General features: G+C 42.4%; 1 protein-coding gene across 1 annotated transcript; it reads right to left on the bottom strand.

Moving 5' to 3' along the window:
• Nucleotides 1–11,095: 11,095 nt before the first annotated feature.
• ANKEF1 (ankyrin repeat and EF-hand domain containing 1) lies at nucleotides 11,096–23,052 on the bottom strand. The gene is made up of 9 exons (XM_009886036.1): nucleotides 22,707–23,052; nucleotides 22,043–22,242; nucleotides 20,404–20,553; nucleotides 19,516–19,639; nucleotides 17,799–18,618; nucleotides 14,645–14,871; nucleotides 13,226–13,407; nucleotides 12,234–12,377; nucleotides 11,096–11,221 (listed from the first exon to the last, which is right to left on the bottom strand). The coding sequence occupies exons 1-9, from the start codon at nucleotides 23,050–23,052 to the stop codon at nucleotides 11,096–11,098; spliced, it is 2,319 nt and encodes a 772-aa protein (XP_009884338.1).
• Between the last annotated feature and the right edge of the window lie 444 nt (nucleotides 23,053–23,496).

The following is a 23,496-nucleotide window of genomic DNA, read 5'->3' as shown; positions in this document are numbered from 1 at the left end:
AAAATCAAAATCTGTCAGTGCAGTTCAATGATGGTTTCTTGCCATCCTGAAGAGCAAAGGGCCCAGAACTGCTGCTGAAGTGTTCCAGTGTACAACGAACTCCCATCACGGCATGGGTGTTCTCATGCCTTCTGCTGTGATGTCTCCTGTCTGCAGACACCGTCTGTCCAGGTTGCTTTGTGAATGGTATTTGGAGCACAAGAAATGTGCTTGAGTGAAAACCCAGCTTTTTGGGTCTGGAAGTGGGGTGTTGAGCTCCTGTTTGGGATTTGAATTGGGTTTAAAAGCAACTGTAGCGTAGGATGATGTGTTTGGTGGCAGCTTGGCACCTCTGCTGGGATTAGGAAGTGGAGAATCCTGCAGCATTGCCTCCTAGCCTAATTGCGATCTGGGGGACCAGGGAGGCAAAGCACAGGCAGTGCTGACTCTGAACTTGTGCTCTTTCATACTGGACCATGAACTGGCAGCTCGGCTACTTGAAGGGAGGCTTGCTTTTGTGGCTGTGGCCAAACAACAGCTGTATAAACAAAACAGAAATGCTGCTGAGTGGTTGGATGTTTTATCTGGGCTTCCTGAGACCTTTTTCTTCAGTGACTCAGGCTCTTGTCCTTCACATGCTTAGAAACACGTGCACACAAAGGATGTTGAGGCAATCTGCTCACGGCAAATTTGCCTTTTTTTTTTTTTAATGTTATTTGTTATTAATCCCACTAAGCCAAATGGTATAGATTTCACTGAATGGGAAAAATTGCTTGTTGCTATCCAAGTAATGTGACCTAATAAAGTCTCAGAGTCAGAAGGCGTATTTACCAGCTGTTAGCCCACCTCCTCACCTAAAACCAAACACCATAACCTGAAAAAGATGCGTCTCTTTGCCCTGCAACTTAGCTGATTAAAAGGACTCCTCCTTAAGGATCAAAACTTGCATCAGCCTGGAGAAACCCTTCACTGCACAACCCATAAACCCTTCCCTGGGGACCGCAGAGCAGAGAAGCACATGGCAGCAGAGCTCGGCAATGGGTGTTGAACTGGCCACGAGCCATATAAGCAACAGGACTGATGAGGCATGACCTGCTTTAGGGCCTACCATCACCTGTTACTTTTCAGAGTTCATCAGAGAAGGATATTTCATCCTCTTAACTATTGCATGAGTTAAATTAGGGCATTGGTGGTTTTATTTTTCACTTGTTGCAAGCACTGGTCCAAGGGGACAGCACAGAAACAAGCTTATATTCGAGACTTAATTTAGACTGTAAATTCTCTGGTGATCACGGCCGATGCTCCCCTTTCTGTGCAGCTCTGAGCGCCAGCATCCTCCTCCAGAAACACAATGTCCAGAAGCTACCAAAGGGTCCATGTTAGTTAACTGGTAATAGCAGCAGGAGCCACAGAGTCTGCAAAGCGAAATCAATGGAGCAGGATCTAAAAAGCTGTACTAAATAACTGCTCAATAATCATAAATCTTGTTACCAACAGCTCTCAAGCTGCTTTACGGTGGAAACGATGCCCTCGCTTTGCAGAGGCGGAAATTGAAGCATCGAGGAATGAAGCAATCGTTCCTAGAGATGCAGGAGAGAACAAAGGGTCTGGATTTCTGGGTTGGTGTGTTATCTACAGGGTTACATTGCCTCCCTCCCGTGACCAAGCGAATCAGCATGGAAATAGCCTGCTGGCAATTTTCAGCTCTCTGGTGGGTGCTTTAGGGAAGCATTTCCCTCCGGGCTTGGCTGAGCAGTGCTGTACGGTGAAGGCCAGCCAGGATGATGCTGAGCGGCACCAGAGGAGCAGGTTCAACCTAGGGCGCATGGTCTGCCTCTTCATCTAGGAGCCTGCTTTATGGGTTTTGTCTCCTCTAAACTGGTCTCCGCACATGCAGAAGCAGAGCAGTCTATGCGTGGTTTAAAGATCTCTTTTGTAGCAGGTGATGGGAACAGCGGAGCTTGGGAAAAAATGATGCCCGTTATACACATGCAGCAGTCTGACTCCTCTGCTCGCTTGTCACAGTGTTTATCTCAATAAAAAAGGCAGCTTTTGTCTTAACTTATTTAAAAAGCACATCAGGCAGGGATTAGAGAATATTCCTCTCTCCACTCTTCCCCCAGAGCCCCGCACAGGGTCTGGCTGAGCCCCTACAAGAGGTAGTGTCTTCCCTGGGCTCCCGATGGGAAACAGATGCCTCATCTAAACGTGGGGTTGTAAGCAGTAGCGGATGGGTCAGGGCTAAGTTTCCCAGAATGACTTCTGGTGGAGGGAGAAATTCAAGTGGAAAATCCTAAGCACAGGGACCCAGTTTCAGACCAGAGCCTTTAACCCTCATCTAACGTTTTTTTGGGGTTTTTTTTAGTATTGAAGTCTGTGAATTGATTAAGCCAGTATTTACCTGATGTGAGGTAATGAGGATGCATCAACTCCTAAATCATTGTGGCGTGATTAAACAAGGAATCCTTCCCTGAGTGACATGCCTTATGGCTTCAGAGCTTGTGCTAGGGACAAAGAAGGGGAAACAACAAGCTGTGACTACGCCTGGTGTTTTGATCAGGGTGAGCTTTTGCAGCAAAAAACCGGAGGCTTTGGCCCATGGCAAGGGCTCTCTTCTCTGCCTTGGCTTTGCATCAGCAGAGGGCAGCAGAGATTGGAAGAAAACATTTCTATGACAATCCTGCAACTATGGCCAGAAAGGGGGAGAAAAATATTCCTCCTGTATATTCGCATGAGCCACCTGCCCGTGCTAGGTGGGGGCAGAGGTGGGAATGCGTCCCCCTGGTCCCTCGCCAGCCAATAAGGACCGGTGAGGGCTTGCCAAGGGCTGCCCCCTGCACTTTGAAGGAACGCAAATGTATTTCTGTCCTTCTGGCCTATGCTTTGCAACAGGATCTCACTCTTGTCAGCTGGCTGGCAGAAGGAAAACGTAGCGGTTAAATATTTGCAAGGAAGGCAAAAAGCAGTTCAGAATGACATCTGGGCCCCGGGTCTTGCTCTGGGCTGCGAAGAAAATAGAGCATGCAAAATGCTCGGTCCCTCCTGCCCAGCCGAGGCAAAAGCCTTGTGGAGGGACCTTTCCCCTGACAGCGACTTTTATTCACGGCATGTCGGCAAGCTGCCCCTTTCCCTCCCACTGCCACAGCCGCCGCTGTGCCCCCAGGAGCAGACCTTTGCTTCCCTTACGCCAGCAGACTTGTCTTTCTGCCTCTGACATTACCAGCAGCTTTCTCTCCACACCCCTCGCTCCCTTCATGCCTTCCCCTCCATGGCGAAAGCCTGTGGGTTATAAAACCAGCAAAGGGACAGCGTGAGCCTGCTCACACACCAGGTTCCTGCCAATACCTGGCCCTGTGCTCTCCTGCCCACCCAGGGATCAACATCAGCGGCAAACTGCTGACCAAGATGGTGCCAGGAAGCTTTACGCTGCCTCCGTAGATTGATGTTGGGCAAATGCAGGGTTAAACGTGTAGCAACAGTGAGTGCCAAAGCACATCACCATCATCCCATTTCTCAGGCTGCTGCAGAGAAGTAGACTCTGAGCGTTGCTTTCTGGGGGCATTGCCCAGCAAAACCGTCCAATTTTTACCAGAAACCAAAGTGAAGGAGCTGGGTGGAGCTCCGCTCCGCTAGCTGCCTGCTATCTCAAACACGGGGAATTTCCTCATAAAACAATTCAGCTTTACGGATGGGGAAAGCTATGTGTTGGACTGCCGCTCCCCAAAACGGGATTATTAGGGATACAATTCTTTGTGTTCTATTGCAATTATTGCTATCAACTTAAGTAATTATAACTTGTTATTATTAGAAGCTGCAGTGGAAGGAAGGCACCAACATTTGCTTTTATATGGAGTGAAGCTCTCACTGAAGCAAAGCTGTCTGCTGAGGACTTGCAGGTATATATTTGGCTTGTATTTGAAGGATTAAACAGTCTAAAATATCTACTGGGCTGCTGACTGCTTTGGCACGGTGTCTTGCCTGTTCAGATGTGACTTTCAATTGCACCTTTCACTTGTGCTTTATTTTTTTGGCTTAGTTTATTGCTTCCAGGCAAATTTCTAACTGTTATCAGTACCCAAGGCAGAAAACCCAGTGAAAACATACTGATGTCTCAGCTGCTGCAGTGTAAGCCTTTTAAACTGGTATTTTTTACGATGGAAGGAAGGAGCAGGGTCTTCCTTGCCTCTCTGCGTGGTGATGGTGTATACTGGCGTGGCATCCTTCCTCCTCCTCCTCCTCCCACACTCACCAGGAGGTCTTTGCACTGGTCCTGATTAGACAAGAACATACTTTATGTAGGGAGGGAGTATGAAGGAGAGCCAGTGCTAATGCAAGCTGGCATGGTCCAAATCTGTACCTGCATGATTAATAAGCTCTTTTCTTTTCTTTTTTTTTTCCTAGTGCCTCTTTAGTGCAAGTTCCCAAGCAGTCCGTAGACATGGACCTCCGTACAAGATGTTGGCTCAGCACCATCTTTGCCACAGTTTCTTGCTGCAACTGAGTTTCAGACTGAAAATGTCAGTGGCTGAAGATATACTGAAGACAGGGGTGCTGGAGAGTTTCTCGGGCATGTTCTGTACATGGTACCAAGCTGCTTCGCACATCTTCCAGCATGGATAAGAGGTGTAATTGTACACTGAGGCTCCCCAGATAGCACCAGCACCAAAACCAACAAGAGCTCATCAGTGCAGCATTACGCACAAACCCACCCTGCCACCGAGGGCTCAGACATCGCTTGGAGTGATCCGACCTCTCCCAAGCACCGGAGACTGCTGCAAACACTCCCTGTAAACAGTCAGTAGTTAACATTCAGCTTTGCAACTGAGGGGTTGGATGGTGATGGGTCAGACATGTCATGAGCAATTGTTTGTCTTCCCTGACTGGATAAGTACGCAAATAGAGTCAAGTAAACAGAACTGTCCAAAGCTCTCAGATTTTTTTTCTTTATTCTAGTGAAAACTATTAATGGCAATTCTGAAAAGCCTGTTAAAACAGAGATGTTAAGGATGGAGTTTCTTCTTTTTTTTTTTTTTTTTTATTTACAACCCTATCTGGAGCTTGAAGGAAAATGGTCAGTTTTGAAGTTTTGATTACAAGCTTCATCAAAATTTTATTTAAGAGGAAAATATTTCAACATTTTTCAGTGTTCCCCTAGCAGATCTTGCTGTCACTGCTCAAGGCTCATTTTAAAATTGGTTTCTGTAAGCAAAGCAACATGCATCTCTGAAATTCATTTTCGCTGAATATTTTTTATATTCAGGAAAAATTCCCTCCCCCAGTTATTCACCGAACGCACACTGTGCAAGGTTAGGAGCCCAGCCTCAGCAGATTCATTTTTTAGAAGTTGCAAATCAGTGTTTCAAATGTGGATGGTCCCTTTCAGTATGCAGAAAGGGGCTTCACTGTCAGAAGGTGGATATTCCTTGTTTACTGAGAAATTAAAATCTGTTTGCCCGGGTAGGCTTTAAGAGTGACACAGTAACTACAAGAAACCATGGAACTATCAGGCTGGTAAGGGGAAACCCCAGCTGTTGGCAAGTGACAGCCAATTCAGGTCAGCTGGGAGCGGGAGGGCTTTGCACCTTTGTAAGTGCCATTCCCACAGCTGGGTTGGGGGAAGTAAGGGGACAAGCAGTCCTAGCAAGCTGAGAGAGAGGGGAGTGCTACCTGGAGGAATAAGGTATTGTGAAGGGTAGGCTAAAAGGCACGAGGGGATGAAAATCATGATGAAATGATTCTTTAGCTATTTCTTTTAAGTAATGGTTGTATTTGATTTATTCTTTTTCTCTTTAGTAGATGCCAGGTTACTCTGACCCATCAGATAATAACTGCTGACAGGCATTTGGAATTAATAGGCAATTTGAAGCTACTTCTGGCTCATGTGAATGTTTCTGGTTGTCCCTCTGTAATAGTTGTACAGCTCAACAGCCATTGCCTGTGATGTGCTAGGCTTCTTTTGTCTTCGTTAGTCACCAGGTAGGAGCTGGACCGCACAAAATTAGCGGGTTCCCTTTTTTGTAGTCTGCTGTTTGTCTTTCTACAGCTCTGCCGTTTTTTCCTTTTGGGGTACCTGGACTCCAGTTCTCCTGTAAGCAGAATTTCATAAGCTGTAGTAACTGGACAGATGTAGCAGCTCCATAGCATTTGATTTCCCTGCAAGCCCTGTAGCGCAGGAGAAGAGCTGTTGGGTTGTACAAGCACTGCTGGTAGCAGGAGAGGACTGACTTACCCCACCCTTTCAGTAAGGTCACACTCAGCAATACTCAGTTGTTTTATTTTACGACTACTTTTTTTTTATTATTATTTCTTTTCCTTCCAGGGGGTCTCCAAGGCTTATAATGACAACATACCATGACTTAGCCTTGTCCCAGTCAAGCCCATTTGGGCCAATTCAGTTCCTCTTGCTAGAACTCCTTCCTGTTTTGTTATTACAAGTGAGATGTTCCTTGGAGCTATGGCAAGGGATTTGGAGCAGTAGTAAGGCTAAATCAAATTTCCTGGGGTTCAATCTCAAACACTTGATAAACTTGATAACCATATTTATTACCTCCACTGCACTTACAGCAGCTCAAGAATTCCACTTTGTATTGCCTGTTTTGTGTTAGCATAAGAGCATGGATTCCTGTGACTAGAACTATATTTGTGTTGCAATTTGCCTTCCAAAAAAACCCCAATTGTGAATGGTAAATGCATTTAAAATGGGGAGAAAAGCCACGTTCTTACATTTCAGTCATAAATATGTGTTTCATGAGCCATATGGTAAACTGGAAAAACATGCGTGTACTGGACGTAGGAAGCCTGTAAGATAATCTGCAGACAGAGGTGAGAGGACTTCTTGTCAAATTTATCTCATTTTGTGGCGTTTACTGAAGCTGTTGTCATGTCGAAGTGATGATTTGTTGTACTGTTTGCTTACAAGTAAGATAACCGTGGTCACATCTTCCTCCTAGGGTAACAGTGATAGTAGAGGTAAGCTGGTGAAACTATATAGGGGCTTAGAGAAGACTCGGGGACAGAGGAAGCGCTGCTGGGGTGGGGGTGTGGATGAAATGGGGAATTCTTAGGGGTGTGTGTGAATCCAGCTGTGAGAAGAAAGGAGTCCAATGGGGATTTTTTTGTAGTGTGGGTTGTTTTTTTTAATGAAACTAAAGTAAGTTCAACATAGGCTTGAGGCAGCTGATCATTCATTGAGGTCTGGTCCATCAAATCTCTCTTGGTGCACAGTGACTCTCCTGTCCTGTAGGATCTGATGAATTTAGAGTCTGTTATTCAGCACTGGGGTTTCCTACATAAAGAGGAGCCTTCAAAAAACACTCTGGCGTTAAAGAACTCAAGTTTTGAGCACATAAACGTGTGCCAATGGTATCTTCAACAGCAATACCCAGCCCAAACTAATGTAATGTGTTTTGCAAGTGAACTAAAAATAGCACACATTGGAAATCGGGGGATGTAATTGCGCGTGTTCTGCAGTGGAGTGGTATGGGAAGCACTTCTGGGTGCCAACAGCAGCTAGCCTGAGATATGCGCAGTAGATTGAAACAATACTTGAAGACTTCACAGGTGTCTTGAACTTTAAAGGCAAATCACAAAGGGTGACTAAGGTTAGATTACAGCCTGATTGTGGGCAAAATCTAGTATACAATTCATCTAGCCTTAGGTCCTGTACCTGTGCAGAGTTCATTCTTTCCTTTCCCTTGCTGCCCTCTTTCTGTTTAATTTTTCTGCATTGGTTTCTCCCTTTGATTTATTTTTCACTTGTGCTCCTATCTCAAGAGATTGAGTCACAGTCATAATCTGTTTGAACTCCCACCTGCAAGTTTCCTTGTTCTCGGTACATTTTCTGACATACAACTGACTCAGCCTTCCAGAAGGCTCTCTCACTCAGGAGAGTGGTGCTTTGCTCTCTATTACAATAGCAGCAAGAAGCACTAACCAAGCCAGCCTGAGCAAACAACTGGGGCTGGGGACAGATACCCATGGGACAGGCAGTCCTGTGTAACGTCCTTCATGTATGTTTGGTGAACGTTTCTTCTCTTGCACAAAACGAGCCGTCTTCACAAACCGCACGGGACTGAGTGGCTAACCTTGTGTTGTGCGTGACGATGTTTTGTCTCGCCTCTTCCGTCGTTCTACGCTGCGCTCCTGCGGAAAGCCAGGCCCAGGCTGAGGGCTGGATGGGGCGGTAGCTTGCGAGACAAATCTGTCAACCCTTTGGGCAGCCAGCTACAGAGAAGACCAGGGAGCTATGGAGAAGCCAGCAGGCCAAAGCAGCACAAATTTCTTTCTGCTGGGCCATCATGCTGTGTACAGCTGACGTGCAGCTCTTCAGCTTTTCTTTTTGCGGGAGAACATGTAGAGACTGTGCGAGTCTGCAGCCCGTTCTGGCTGGGATGAAAAAGCACAAGGATGATGCTCGTAAGGATTTCCTATGGGAACAGAAAATGTCTCCCTCTCTGTGCTCTCTTCTCCAAACCTTTTCAGAGGCTACTCGCCAACAAGCCGAATCCTACATGATCCGAACCGATGCAGGGACAGTCCCTTCTGCCGGCCAGGTTAGCGTGTTCCCTTTGCATTCAAGTTCTTGTCAATTAGCTTACAGTTACCTTAATGAACACAGCCAGCAGAGAACGGTCCATACCTTAATGCAGCAGTAGTTACCCAAGTGAGGAGTACTTCCAGAGAGGAGAGCTGAACAATGGGCTCCAACAGCGGAGAACTCTCCCAGCGAACCTCCATGACATAACTCTGCCAGAAACACGTTTTACCTTGCAGGATGAGTTAGGAGTTTCTGACTGTACTGCTTGATTTTATTTTCATGACTACTGTTTAGCAAATTGACCCCACGCCTCTCCTTCTTTTAGAGATGCAGTTTTACCTACAACTGCTTACGGGCACCCTGCTCCTTGCCTGCACTGCCTTCTATGACTAACTTTAACACTATTAGTTTTGTTATTTAAGACCACCTGCAGCCAGCAGAAGTTTTATGCTGACAAGCAAAGACGATATGCTGATATTAACAATTCCAAGACAGTTGATATTTGAAATGGTATCTCACTTGCCTGTAACGTCTTTCTTTATACTGAACTATTAAAATGCTAAACATATCAGGATATTTTCTCAATGTAAGCAACTTGTCATAAACTACTCATGCACAACTTCATTCATACAAATAATATGTTCGGTAACTGTATTTGAAAATAGTATCTTACTAGATATATCTACTTGCTTTGCACTTGTCTTGGTTATCTACTAAATATCACACTCGCATTTGGATGTGCAGCTAGAATTAAAAAGGGATCACTGCATGCAGTGTCATGCAGGCAGTGGTGGTGTCTTTAAGAATGTGACTGCAGGCTTCCCCCAAGTCTTCCGCTCCCCTCCCTTCACACCTCGGCAAATTCAGGCACGGAAATGCTATATCACATGCATCAACAAGGGCAAAACGTGGTTCTTATTACAGAAAATTATGAACCAGAAGGAGAGAACCCGGTTTGAAGCTCAGATTCCGGAGTTCAAGACTTGCAGTTAAAAAAACAGATTATGTTTGAAAACAAATGTTCAAAAGTAGAGCCAGACAGCTGTTGAAGTCTCACAACATTAAAATAAATGTGAAGAATGGGTACTATCAAACCGGAAGCTGATTTCATTTACAGTGTCTGCCTAGGCCAGTGTTGTCACCTCTCCTAAGGGACGCACACATCACCACAGTGGGCAATTGGGAAGTGAACTGCACTGCTAGAAAACTTGCTCTATCACCTGCCAACAGTAATTAGCTGAGGTCCTGAAACATACGGGATTTCTATCCCTCATGCGTTAGCTAACTAGACCATTCTCACAATGTATGTATATTTTTTTTTTCAAGTTTCCAAGGATAATTGGGCTAGAGGGTTCCAGAGGCTATTTGCACATTGTACGGTATTTAATATCTGTGTGCTTTCTCTTTTTTCTCTGTAGTGTGAATGTGCTTGTATTCTGTGAAAGGATAAGAGGTTTCAGTTCACTTCACGCTTTTTGCTTCTTTAGATATATTTTACGGCGTTCCCTTCCACTTATTTCCTCTCTAAGCTAAACATTCCCAGTATTTCCAGCCTCTGCTTACTAAAAACTTATCACCTGTTACTGCCTTTTTGAAGCTCCAAATTTGACTCACTTTTGTGCTGCCAATTATTTTGCAGGCATACACAACAGATCTCAAGAGGCACTGAGTCTCTCAGCAGAACACAGGCTGTTTTGGCCTGGTCCGATTGCATGAATCTTGACATTATATACTTCCTAGAATGAACATTCGGTACCTTTTCTTCATACTAAATCACCACTGCCCGGTCAGTTCACTTCTAAGACCAATTCCTTCCCACCCAAAGAACTCGTTTTTGTGGCAGGGACATTACCTGTTGACTTCGCTGTTGTAGGGGCACACACTGACTTGGATTAGCTGTGGATGCAGCTCTTCATAAAAGGACGTACATTTACAAAATCTCTGAATGTTTTTTCAAGTTTGCTGAAAAGATCTAAAGGTCTTGATAACAGCTTTGCAACACTGCAGTTGGGGAATACGTCGTCAGTGAGTGAGGAAGTTTGCGCACTCTTGCAAGTGTATGAGAGAGAACGTGAAAGCAGTAAGTTAGACAGTAGTAGTCCTGGTTGTAAATTCTGTACTTTCTGTTGCCTCTGCAGACAACCAAGAACACTGGTGTCTTAATTTTTGAATGCTATCTTCATATCTTTATATTTAATAACCTTTTAGTAGAAAAGGTAACATTTACATCTTCCAGGAAGTTTTATGTTGGGGTGAAAAATAGCCTCATAAAGCCATACCTTTAGAAAGGAAAAGGACATGTGTGTCACAACAGTGGCCATTCCATGAATTATGCTGGGCCAGCTCCAAGACTTAAAATCACATGAGGATAAACCTTTTTCCAGACTAAGCCCTTAACAAAAGATTGTGTGTATGCAACATAATCTACACAGGAAAAACTTGCCTTTTTTTTTTTTTTTTTAATCATGACTGAGATACATTTACTGAGCACTGCATGATTCCTTCCTTACAGAGGAGCAGCTTTTTAGATCTTTGTCCCCTTAAAATATGTGCTGAAGTAGCTTCTTCCAGTCAGTGTGCTTATTCTGTAACTTTTCTATTAAAGGGGGTTGTGAAGCTTTCTGATTGGCCATCAAGAGCAAAACGTTCACGGAGCAATTCTTGCTTTCTTACTAGCTCCTCTGTTGCAGCTTCAGGGGCCCAAATCTAGAAAATAAAGGTATTTGGAATTAAGTTGGACATGACTTCTGTCACTGAAGCATTAAGAAGATACTGTTATCCAAACAGACCCATGTTCTAACAGTCCTTTCAGAGATGTAGAAGAAAACTAGTGCGGCCGCCAAACAGAAGATACCACAGCAATTTGTGTATCTATAAGCAGAGCATTCTCTTCTTGTCACCTCCAATCTATAACATGTCGTGGGCTCAGATTAGGTATAATGTGGGAAAGAGCTAATTGTTTAGAATGACTGACTCGGGCACAAGATCCTCAGAGTGGAAAACAATAATTAGCTGTAGAGTCATTAGCAATGTAACCTTATTTCCTTGAGACCATTGCAGAAACTAGCACAAATCAGGGTTAGGGAAATGGTAAACAAACTCCAAACAAACCTTCTCAGTCAGCAATGGTATTTTCTTCCTTTTTAAGGAGAAAAGAAAACAGAAAAATTACTTCTCTGGTCTTTTTCTGTTTCGTAGTTATTTGCGAATGAGTTTCAACAAGTCCCTGATACAAAAATTGTACTTCCAGTATTCTAACTCTAGGAAGTAAATATTTAGTGTACTATGTGATCCATTTAGTTCAACAACTGTCACTGAGGTAAGTCATCATGTGATAACTAACTGAGAAGGCAAGTTAGAAGTTGGTGGCAGCCCCTTGTACAGTAACTCCTATCCTTTAACTGTAAGAATATAAAAATCCATACCATTAATGTAGTTGGGTTTGTATTTTACTGCAGGTGCACTTTAATCCTATTTTAAAACCTGATATGAGCTTCTTTTCCATGACAATTTGTTTTATATGTGTTTGTATATAATACATATATATGAACTCTTGAGTTTACTGTCGTTTTGTGGTAATCTCTCTAGCCTGGGTCACACCATCTACAAGCTAGTTGAATTGTGAAGTCATTTAATCAGATTGTTCTGGTTTTTGATCTACAGCAATGTCTACCTTTAAATTAACGTGAAACTGCTCACATTTTGCTGCCGTACGTACTTTCCTGGGTTTGAATGCGATGTCCTCTTTCTTGGTAGCACCACTGGTTATCAGAGAGTTCAGATAAATAACACTGTCCTCAAGGGAATGCGTTTTCTTTTCAAGAATGGTTTTTTCTACAACTGGCAGAGAAACCTGTGAAGGCTGAAAGAGAAGTTAGCAGTTATACAAATACAGTGCGTTCAGGAGCAAGGCACACATCCTGCATCTTCTGATACTTCTTTTGCTATCTATTTACTGTGTGTGTTTTTCTTAACCTATTCAGAATTTGGTTTTGTTCAAGCTGATAATTTTTTTTTATAACCAAAATTTGTGAGGGAAAGCTTTTAAAAGGTAGAGGATGACTCTCCTTCTTGGACACTAAAACTTTAACTGCTCTTTAAGACTCACAAGACAATCACCTAGTACCACTGGGGATCCCATCCTGTGCCAGGTGAGGAATAAATAAGCACCTAAGGTTGTCATCCTCCTTCCTATGAACGTCCTATACTATCCCTGACAAATTCAAAACATTTCTGAAAGGGGAAAACCAACATTTGGCTACTGGGACATACTTCCTACACTGTTCAGGGCAGGATTGCTGAAGGACACTTCCAGCAATGCAGATACAATTGCATTTTCTCTCTCAATAGCATCCCGGGTTTGACTAACAAGTACCACTGGTAAATCAGTCACAACGGAGCTGGATGCTTGTAAACATCAGGAGAAGGGGGGCAAAGGAAGAGGAAACACTTTTCTGTGTCCTGTCAGGGATGTAGGGCATAATTCTTAAGTGGGACTGGGGAAGACATGAAGTTAATATAATTAATAAGTCAAAATTTCAACCAATGAACAAATACTAGTACTGGCAAGAACAAGTACTGGCTTTGGAAAACACTCACTTTAACAAAACTGCCCGATTTACAGCTTTAGAGAGATATGGATGGCAAATACATGAAAGAAAGAGGCACTCTACCATTAGCAAATCAATCCTGTGTTACCACCTCTCATACCTCTTTTTTCACAGCTTGTACCTCTACAGGCATCTGTGTAGAAGGCGACTTTGGCTTCACAACTTTTTCTTTCCCTGCTTCTTTTTTTTCTGGTACTTTTGGCAAATTTTCCAGTTTGTTTTGGAGCAGATCAATTATTCTAGAATCTGCAAACACTTTAGCAATATCAAGAGCATTCTTTCCTGTATTTAAAAAAAACCAAATACCTCTATAAGCCATGAACAGGAACCTTGGCACTTATTATTTCAACTGGATAATGACACTACTGTCAACTGAACTTAATTAGGCTCTATTTTATTAATCATTCAGTGTGCCAGCAGCACGCCTGAAATTGGTGTGAGGACTGGCAGTCATCAGCACCGCTTGCAGAAAGGAGCCTTGAAACCAAATATTGCAGGGATTCTTGGAGTGGTTGCTTTGCTCTTAATGTCCTCACATTTGCAGCTTAACATAACGGTCCTGCAGGTTGTAATTTTGACCTTTGAGAGCATTTAGCTCTAGGAGATGGCTAGCATAGTACAAGGTTAGGAACGTAGACCAAGTAGTTGTAGGTATCTGCCTCTTCCAGTGCTTGCCCTGTGGCTGGCAAGGAGTCAAGGGAAAGCCCTGTGGTTTAAATAGTGCTGAACACCTTCAGTGCCTAAGAAAGGAAAAATTCTCCTGGATCTTATGAGATGAGATACTGTGGCTATAAAGTAGTTGCGAGGCCAAACTGCTATGTGAGTTGGGACTTCACGTGGTAACAGAAATGGAGAATACACATCCCTTCTACAAGCATGGTTTCACCTATAAGACATTCTGGGAAGGAAAGTCTCATTATATAGCAATATTGCTTCCTATGTTAGAGCAAGGGCTTAAAATGTCACAAATGTTAACTGTTTAAATTACTCCAAAAATAAAGGAAATAACACTGAATGAGGGATCCGCTGTACACTTCAGTATCAGTTCAGATTTGTTTTTAAGTATTTTTTTCTCAGGGAGAAATGATAAGCAGCAAGGAATTTTTTTTAACCAGTACTGCCCGTGCATAAAAAGAAGTCATTTAAATGGGTGGCAGAGTACACACTGGCCTCAACTAAAATGTAATTTTCCATGAAATAATATTAATAACTAGCTAGAATTTTTTTCATTAAAGCCACTTATAACTCTGTATATATCCTGTGAGGTGCAATAGCCTCCTTAATCACATAATTAATCATGTTGCTTTATTTTCTAGATGCATAAAACCCAGGAAAGCTGACTACTTAGAATACTGACTCCATACTGTAGAAAACTAATTCAACCTCTTACCTTCATCCCAATCCTGACAGCAATCATAAATTCAGAACACTTCTCAATGTGTTCCAAGAACTCAGTTTTTTTAATAGAACATGTATACACACAAGGAAACAGCTCTTTGGGGGAGAGATTGATATTTACTGCTGCTGTTTGTCATTTCGATGTCAGCACCCGCATCGATTAAAAAATAGACTATATCCAATCTGCAGATCTCAATGGCTCTCATTAGCGGGGTTGCATTGCCTATTGCAGGCGCATCCACTGCCGCTCCAGCCTTCACTATCAGTTCAGCAATATCTAGGTGTCCGTTATAGCAAGCGTGATGGAGGGGAGTCCACATGAAATTGTCTGTTGCGTTTACATCAGCCCTACAAAAGCGTAAGAGGAGTTGTGGCAGATGAAGCTAGCTCCTAGACACAGGAACATCCACAGCTCCAAGTACAATCAACGTTAACTGCCCACTGCAACGGCATCTTTGATGTAAATAAATACTTTCATATTGCTACTGCTACTCTGAAACCATTTTAGTATCTGATATATGGCTTGTCATGGAATATTAACTGCAAAAGTGTGCCTGGGTGGTGATCGTATGCCCCTCTGAGCCAACACGGTGTCCTCTCCATGGAGGTTTTCACAAATACAAAGAAAAAAGGGGCAATCAAACAGCTTCGTCCTCTAAAATGCTGCTGGTGTTTGTGCTCCACCTTCCCTGAGAATAGCAAAAAGCAGATTAAGGAATTTGGAAAAGAATGCTTCTGGGCCAAGAACAGGTGCTCTAAACTGCGGCAAAATTGCCTACTGTCCAATTTACAAATGAATTAGAGAAGGTCTATCTCAGAAAATCCGGGGATTTAAAACTTTTTCAGCCACTGTGCTGATACAGTAGATCTGTCTCTGCTCCCAGGTTAAAACTGGCATGTTCTGCAGGATGCAAGAGAGACATTTGCCGTGTGTTGCCTTCGGATGAAGCTGAGGGGAAAAGCATTATCAGCCCTTTAGCAACTGGCTGCCTTGGGAGCTTTTGGGCTGGGGGCACCCGAAGGCAAGGCTTGGGAAACAAGAGCCACTTGAGCCCCTTAATGGTGTTACGAGGGAAGAACTACAGTTCTCCCTATCTTCAAAGAAAGCACAGTCTGTGACCCGTACCCACATCCGCCGTTTCCCACGTGTGCCATGTGCGGGTTCAGAAGGTGTCAAGACCTCATGAGGGGCTTCCCCAGTACTCAAGCAGAGTGAATTATTTTCCATTGTATTTAGGACAGCCTAGAGGTCCTGAATTGAATTAGGGTCGCTGTTCCATTTACTCCAGGGAGAAAGAGCTGATGTCTTCCCAAAAGACAGGGAGGGAGAAGGAAGCTGCTTCCAGGGATAGCTTTTTGCTTTTCGGGTTAGACGGTTAATATTTAACTCTAGATCAAAAGAACAGATTCATCTGCTCATCTCTTCTTGTTTAAATTTTTGATCTTTTTTCAGAATTCTACCTTTGTTGAGATCTTATCACAGTAAATTCCCCCAACCTACCAGTTTTACCTTTGTTATCTTTCAGTTGCTTAGTCATTACGGTTTATTTGTATGCAGTTTTAATTTCCTTTGTATTTCTTATTAAAATAAGCGGTTCCAGTTATTCCACTTTCTCCCTCAATCCAACCTCCATGCCTGTACTGATACTCTGTCTGCCCATGAAATCCTTTTTGCTAACTTCATTCTATCAGAAACAAACCAACTGAAGGTAACAGGGACAACACGGCACTGACTTAAACATTCTTCAGCATTTTCTTCTGATCAAACTGAATTTGCGTTTAGCCCAAATTTAATTTATTTCTGAGTTTTTCTGGAACAAGATAGATAGTAGATATCACCACTTTATGTTTAAACCTCAGCATTTTCTATAGTTCTGGATAAACGTTTTATTTTCTATTCGAGATGGGTTTGTGACACTGTACTGACTGAAAAGGTTATATTGTAAAAAGTATTTGAACTCCCATGCCAAACTGGAAGTATCTGAAACTCCACGCTGTTGAAAGATGCAAAGCTAAACACTGTACTGATAACTTTCCTCTCCATTTTCTGCTTTCTGTCAATTTAAACATCTCAAAATTGGTACTATTTTTTTTAAAAACTAAGTTATTACATTTCTAGGTCTAACTGTGATGATGATGATGAGCTGCGATTCCAGTGCTGTCTAGTGAGGCTTGATGAAAGCAGTGGAGATTAATCTGCTAGATTAATTTGCTAACTCTTGCATCCTTGTCTTTGGAAGACCTGAATATACACCTTTACACAATTTTCATATGCTCCAGGAATGTCAGTGTCATTACCAGGGTGTGTAAAGATCCTCATGTGCCGTTATGTCTTTGTGGGAACTGCAGCAACGACTACAGCCACTTATCCTGAGAAATGAATGTTAAAATGAATTCTTGCTAGAGGTAGGGAACAAAATTAATGTAAATATATTTGAAAAATGGTAATTTAAGTGTTTATGTGAATGACTGTGGGACTACAGCAGTCCAACAACAAAAAAGAAGTGATTACGCTATTACACAAGTATGACTGAATCTTTCTTAAATGGCTTTCACTTTTAAGCTGTCGCTGAGATTTTTCACAAGTGTGTCTGTAGGCTACAAAATTGCTGAAGCACTTCTAAATTGAGGAACAGACCAAATAGCAGCATGTGCTTCTGGTGTAAATCCTGCTGCCTCAGCCTGAGGAGGCTGCAGAGGAAAGCGATTAGATCATAAGGCTTTTCCCCTTAAAACATTTGCATGCAAAAGCCCTGGCATGTGGAACGGGGAAGCTCAGGATTGTCTTGATGATTCAGCTAAGAGTACCTTGATAATTTCGGACAAGTCACTTGAGCCAGATTTCCCCCAAATCATCTGATTCCGAGAGAGAAGTTTTGAGGATGCACTGTAGTTCATATAGTTCATTGTAGTTCAATGCCGAGAGAGAAGTTTTGAGGATGCACTGCCGTTAGTTCATACCTACATTTCAATACACTGAATTTGTAGGTACTCTGCATGTGACCAAAATGTCAACAGCCCAGACACCAAAAATTTCAGACCTGTGGAATTTACTTCTTTGGTGTCTCTATTTCCCTGTTACTAAAATGTGAAAAATAGTACACTAACCCTCTGTAACTCAGGATCTTACAGAACTAACACTAACATTGAACATTATGTAAACAGAAAACAAACCATAGTCTGTTGCATCCAAATGTTTACTGGAAAGTTATGTTTTTGAAAGCTCTTCCAAAATAGCAATTGGGGAAAAAAAAATATCTCTGAAATGATCTTACCCCTTTTCCAGAAGATACTGCACAACATCTATGTTCCCACTTGCACATGCAGCCATCAAGGGTGTTTTGTAATATTTATCTTTTGTGTCTACTGGCACACCCTCCTCAAATGCTTTCTGTAGAGACAGAATGTCTCCTGCTCTGACAAGGTAGTTAATATTCATGTACGTTTTCCTTGGCTCATCTATATACCAGGCACGGTCATCGTGCACGGGATGGGCAGACGGGTGGTCTCGGTTAAAATGGTAGCTATCAGCAACATTCTGAACAGCCTCAATCATGTACACAGGTAAGCCGTCTTCCCTACGCGGACACGCGCTCTTCGGAATAACACAAATCGGCACGGGGATGGCGATGCCTCTTTTGCTTCTTTGTTTCTTCCCTTTCTTCTTCTTCCCTTTGGGTCCAAATAAGGTTATAAGACAGCTTTTCTGCACGTATTTAGAGCCTTTAAAAAATTCTTCTATGTTGATTCCCTCAGAGTGAGATCCTTCATGCATTTCAGCAATAGTTTGTATTTGTTCAAGGTTAACAAAGGCGCACTGCTTCTGAATAACTGACATAAAATCATCTTTAGCCACTGTCCCATCTCCTTGGTCGACAGCCTCCAACGCCTTGCGGAGGGCAGCCTGGTGCTCTAAGGACCAGTCGTACAGCCTCAGTGCCCAGCGGGGGTTGTCCTCCTCAGCCCCAGCCTTGGACTGTTTTTTAAAGGTATTTTCAATTTTACGCAGTTCTGCTGCTGCTGCTTTAAAACCACCTTCCTTGGCAACGGCTCTTGGGGTCTTTGTTAACAAGTTTGTCCATGTAGGATCACAGCCTAAAAATATGGACACAATTTCACTGATAATGCAGTGGAGTTCCTAATTATATAATGTAAGAGACTTGTAATACACATGCAACTAATTGCCACAGGTCTACAATTTTACACTGTCTTAACTATAAATAGCAATAGTAGAAGGAACCACATCATTATCTCAGACTTGAGGGTTAGCCACGTGTCCATATTTGTTTCCCAAAGGAAGATTCATTGGGCAACCCACGCTCTACTTACCTCTCCACTCATGATTATGTATAGAAAGGCAGAAGTCCAGTGAAAACTTTACATTTTTACTTGAAGTGGTGAGCACCACGAAGAAGAAACAAACTAAGATTAAAATGTTACACATTGCTCTATACCCCGACCTTGCAATCTGGCAATAGACCACTAGTTAAACGTTTGAATCACAATAACAGAATGTAGGATTTTGCATGGTGCTCTTGAATCGAAGTTTGAAGGCATATTATTACCTGATTAAGTTAGAAAATGATCATAGCTTCTTTGGAGCTTCAATGACCATGGGCGCCATGTTTTCTCCATGACTATGCTGAGATAAATTTTTTTTTAATGATTAGCAAGCCAAAAATTAATTTTCTATTGGAAGATTCAGTACGATACTTCTAAAACCAACTAAAACCAGAACCACTTAATACAGTCCAGTTCTAAATCATACAAACTCATGATGTTTCTGCTGCATTCTGTAAGGAATGTTTTCCCTCAGCCACATTAGTAGAAATAAGTCATAATTAGCCTGTTAGGCACTTCTTAATGAGAATTACATGTGCCACGTGACTCCTCAGAGAGTCAAATCTTTCACAAATGCCCAAGTGAAATCTTTCCTCTATCACAGAAAAAGAATACAGATGATAGTTGCAAAGTAATTTATTTTTAATGTACCTCTTTGTCCTATAAACTTGCAACAATTTGCAAATCCTCCCTCCGCAGCGTAATGAAGCGGTGTGTTACCATTCATGGCAATCAGGCCCAAGTCTCCATTGTAAGCTGAAATAATCCTCAAAATCTAGAAAAACAAAGACAGAACCAACAAAAATCTTGTCTCTTTCTTAAGATGGGGAAGTGTGAGAATGATTTACAAATAAATGCGTATTACACCTTCCCAGTTTATATAGTGAACATCTTTCCCAAGCCCAGCTGATCAATGTGCACATAACATTCAAGTTTTCTGTAGTACTATTGTGTGCTTACTTAACTGAGGAAAGAGAAACCTTGTTCAGCTGTAGGCATCAAGGACAACCTTCACTCCTGCCAGCCCAGTGTCTTAAAGGAACGCTCACAGTGCATGCACGATCAAAGCTGCATAATTTTGTATACTTTGAAGATGATATGGGGGATGAGGAAGAAAGCGCCTACCTGCAGCTCTTTGCATCTGCCCTTCTTATAACGGTAATGTTTCATCCAAGTTACACAGCTGTGACATGCTACACGTTGAGAGAAACAAGCTCTCCAGTGGAGCTGGTCACACCAGCCAGCCACGCTAGCACACACACTCAGAGGTACCTTGGCAAAAAAGGCTCTGCAATTATGAGAGAGATTCTATCACTGCTGGATTCCCTTTGATGCTTAAAAAGAAGCTGCTTTTGATTGCTGGTTATTATGCTTTGATCAGCTGAGATACTGGGCTCAAAAAGAAAGAAAAAAAACCAAAACCAACCAACCAAAAAAAAAAAAAACCAAACCCAAAACACCCAACCCCAGAAAACCAAACAAAAAACCCACCCCAGGTTTGGCTTTGAAGCAATGGTTTAATGGTGAAAATGATGATACCTCAAAAAAGCCTCCTTTGGCCGCAAAATGTGCAGCACTGTGTCTTTCAAGGTCAAATAGGTTAACATCGACTCCTCTCTCAAGTAGACCACGCACCAGCTCAAGAACGCCTTCTCTTGCGGCTTCCATTAAGGCTGTGCGACCCGTAACCTGCGAGGTAGAAAGAAAACAATTCAGAATTTGTTCCGTATGCTAATTCAGGTTGGAACAATATGATCTGATCGTTGCAAGGTGGCACAAAATTGCAGGTCTCCTTTTTAGGTATTACCAAAAAAAGCAGACAAGTCTAATAGTCTCAAAGATGTCTGTAGGTAAACTTTTAAGAATCTAGTCATAATGCTGCTAAAATATGTGCAGTCAAATCCCAGTGACTCAAATACTTTAGTAACTCGAGTCCCTTGAATAGTCCCCATGAAAATCAATTCCTTAGTTAAGGAATTCTTTACTCTGTGTGCGTGCTCTCATGCACGTTTACAAAATTTAACACAAAATACCACCTCTATCATGACAGAGCATAAGGAGCTATGGCGGGAGGAGTGCCACAGGGAAGGCAGAGCAACTGGGAAATTTCACGACTGTTCCGAGAGGAAAAGTTCACATTCTAACACATTAGTGCTATCTATTTTTCTAGATAATAGTGTATGTTTGTGACTAGCAGCACCGATTTTCTTTATAATGGCTGACTTTGGTAGATCTGGTGACCTTCTCAAGAACAGAGCACATCTTGGATCAGGGATCACCTGCTATTAACATGTTGGCCACAGCAACACTTAGAATATAACTTGCCACTCTACAGAGGGGCAAAGAGAGCAGTGAGCCATGGCTATGTCCCACTGAACCATACGTTCTTCCCTGATCTCTGTCTTTTTCTGGGCCTAGGAAACTATTCCCGTTATGTAACCAGGTATGTGCCCATCGTATTACCAAAAAAAAAAAGCAGGTTTCTCGTATTGCAGGTACACTGAGTGCATGAAGCGGACACCTGCATGACAGGATGGGATAAGGATGTCCAAACATTGGTTTTGCTAAAGCTAGGAGCTAGGAAGGATACTGCAAAACTAGGACCACAACAAAAACCATGGGTAGCTTTAAGGGAGAGCTTGAGCTCCTTGACTTGATCAACAGTACAGAGCTTCAGTCCTTCAGGTCTTTGTTAAATTACAGAAGTGAACAAATAAATGAGTAAGACATACAAAAGAGTGAAAAGAGTTTCTTATGCCTTGTCCCTGCCTTGATTCCCCATCAGGTTTTTCAGGCTGGACTCACTTTTTAGTGGATATTAATTCTACCCTGAAAACCTGAAGGCACATTGAGGCAAAGTAAAAATCAGCACTGGTCCACTGACGTACAGTGAACTGCAACTCCCAAGAGCTGCCCAGTTACATTTGTTTTTTTGTAAAATATTTGCATTCTAATCTACAAAAATCTAAATCAGGATATGTGATTCAAGCAGAAGACATAAATCCCTGCTCCTGCAGAAAAGGGAGATACATAAGAAGGGAACAGGCATGCCCACAGAGTTAAGCATTTGTCGCTGCTTTATCATTTTAATGTGAGGATTTAAGGTCATATAGTCCAGTCATTTGGTAACTATTCTATACTCCTGTATATACGTTCTTATTTACAGAAATATTCATACTGGGTTTCTTGCATTGGGATTTGCTCCTCTTTCCAAAAAATTCAGACATATTTCTTTAATATCACGAGCTTGCTCGCAGGCTTGTAGAAATACAGGCTTCCCATCAGTAGTACAGTTGTTAACATCTGCACCATAATCCAAGGCAATTTGAACGCAGTGGTAGTGCCGCCTTGTAGGTAAAATGCAGTAAAACAAAACTCCTGCAAAGAGAAACAGCAGGGATTGAGGTGCGATCCTGAATGGTAAGAAAGGTTACTTGGGCTGTAAGCTTCACAGCTGAACAGACAAACTCCTTCAACAGGGACCCATCGACTTCTTTTAGGGTATATACATGCAAAAAAGACTTCTAGTTTAGGGCCTCTGAACTAGGGGAGTAAACCAGAATTTAATATGTGACAGGTCATGGGAGAAATGTGATTCTCAATCACAAGTTCCTCCAGCTATGTACTGGAGGGACCTATGATTTAAAGGCCTAGACTGTTCGGGGAGAATTCTTTCCATTTTCATCAAAGCTCTTATGGCCAATAGCTTCTGGTGAGCTCTAAGGATTACCCTGAACCACGGTTCCTCTCTACAGATCGGACACAACATACGTAGCAAGTGTGTAACGCAGCAAGGGGTCATTTTATGGTATCTCTGTCTGATAAGGTTCCCTTTTACTTACCTTTCCTTTCATTATCCACAGCAGTCATGTCTGCTTTAGCTTTTGCTAATAAATCCAAAACCAACTCATGGCCTAGCTCAGCTGCCTTCATTGCTGGAGTACGTCCCATTTTGTCCTGGACATCTGGATGAGCTCCCTGTTCCAGCAAGAAGCTGCACATATCGGTGTCATTTTTAATGCAGGCCAAATGAAGGGCACTATATCCTTCCATAGGCTCTGTGAAATTAATGAGATTTGGGAATCCATTCTGGACCAGTTTTTCTATTTGCTTCTTGTCTTTTTGGTGAACGCACTGAAGAAGTTTGTAGATCTGTAAGTTTCGAAGTCTGTTATCTACTGGTAACATCCTGGAGTAAGAAAAAATGCTTCTTTCAGGGAAGGAATGTCTGCATGAGGAGAGAAGAAAACACGTGAACTCAGAGATGAGATTATAATTACATGCCAGTAAGAACAGGAATCAAACTATATTCAAGGCATGAAAATATCCACTTTAACTTGACAGAGCACTAAGCTTTGAATGAATTTATCTCATTTAGTAGATACAGCATAGAGAGAGAGACGATACAAGCATATGTAGCACCTTGCAAAATTGTTCTTTTTAGTCTTCAAACTGTTCTTAAGTCTCATTCAAGGTGAAAATTAAGTTAAGAAACCGTAAGGTAACTGCTTTCCGTTCAAGGAACTGTTACAATCTTCAATTACTTGGAAGCCTAAGAGAAGGCTGATCATCTGTTGTTTTAATACTTCGAAGGGGGGAAAAAATCACAAGTTGTAGTGTTCTCTGCACTTG

This window comes from Charadrius vociferus, unplaced genomic scaffold, assembly GCF_000708025.1.
Source record: "Charadrius vociferus isolate BGI_N301 unplaced genomic scaffold, ASM70802v2 scaffold455, whole genome shotgun sequence".
Classification (NCBI taxonomy): Eukaryota; Metazoa; Chordata; class Aves; order Charadriiformes; family Charadriidae; genus Charadrius; species Charadrius vociferus.
Note: the sequence above shows the minus strand (reverse complement) of the source record. Positions and strands in the feature narration are given on the sequence as shown.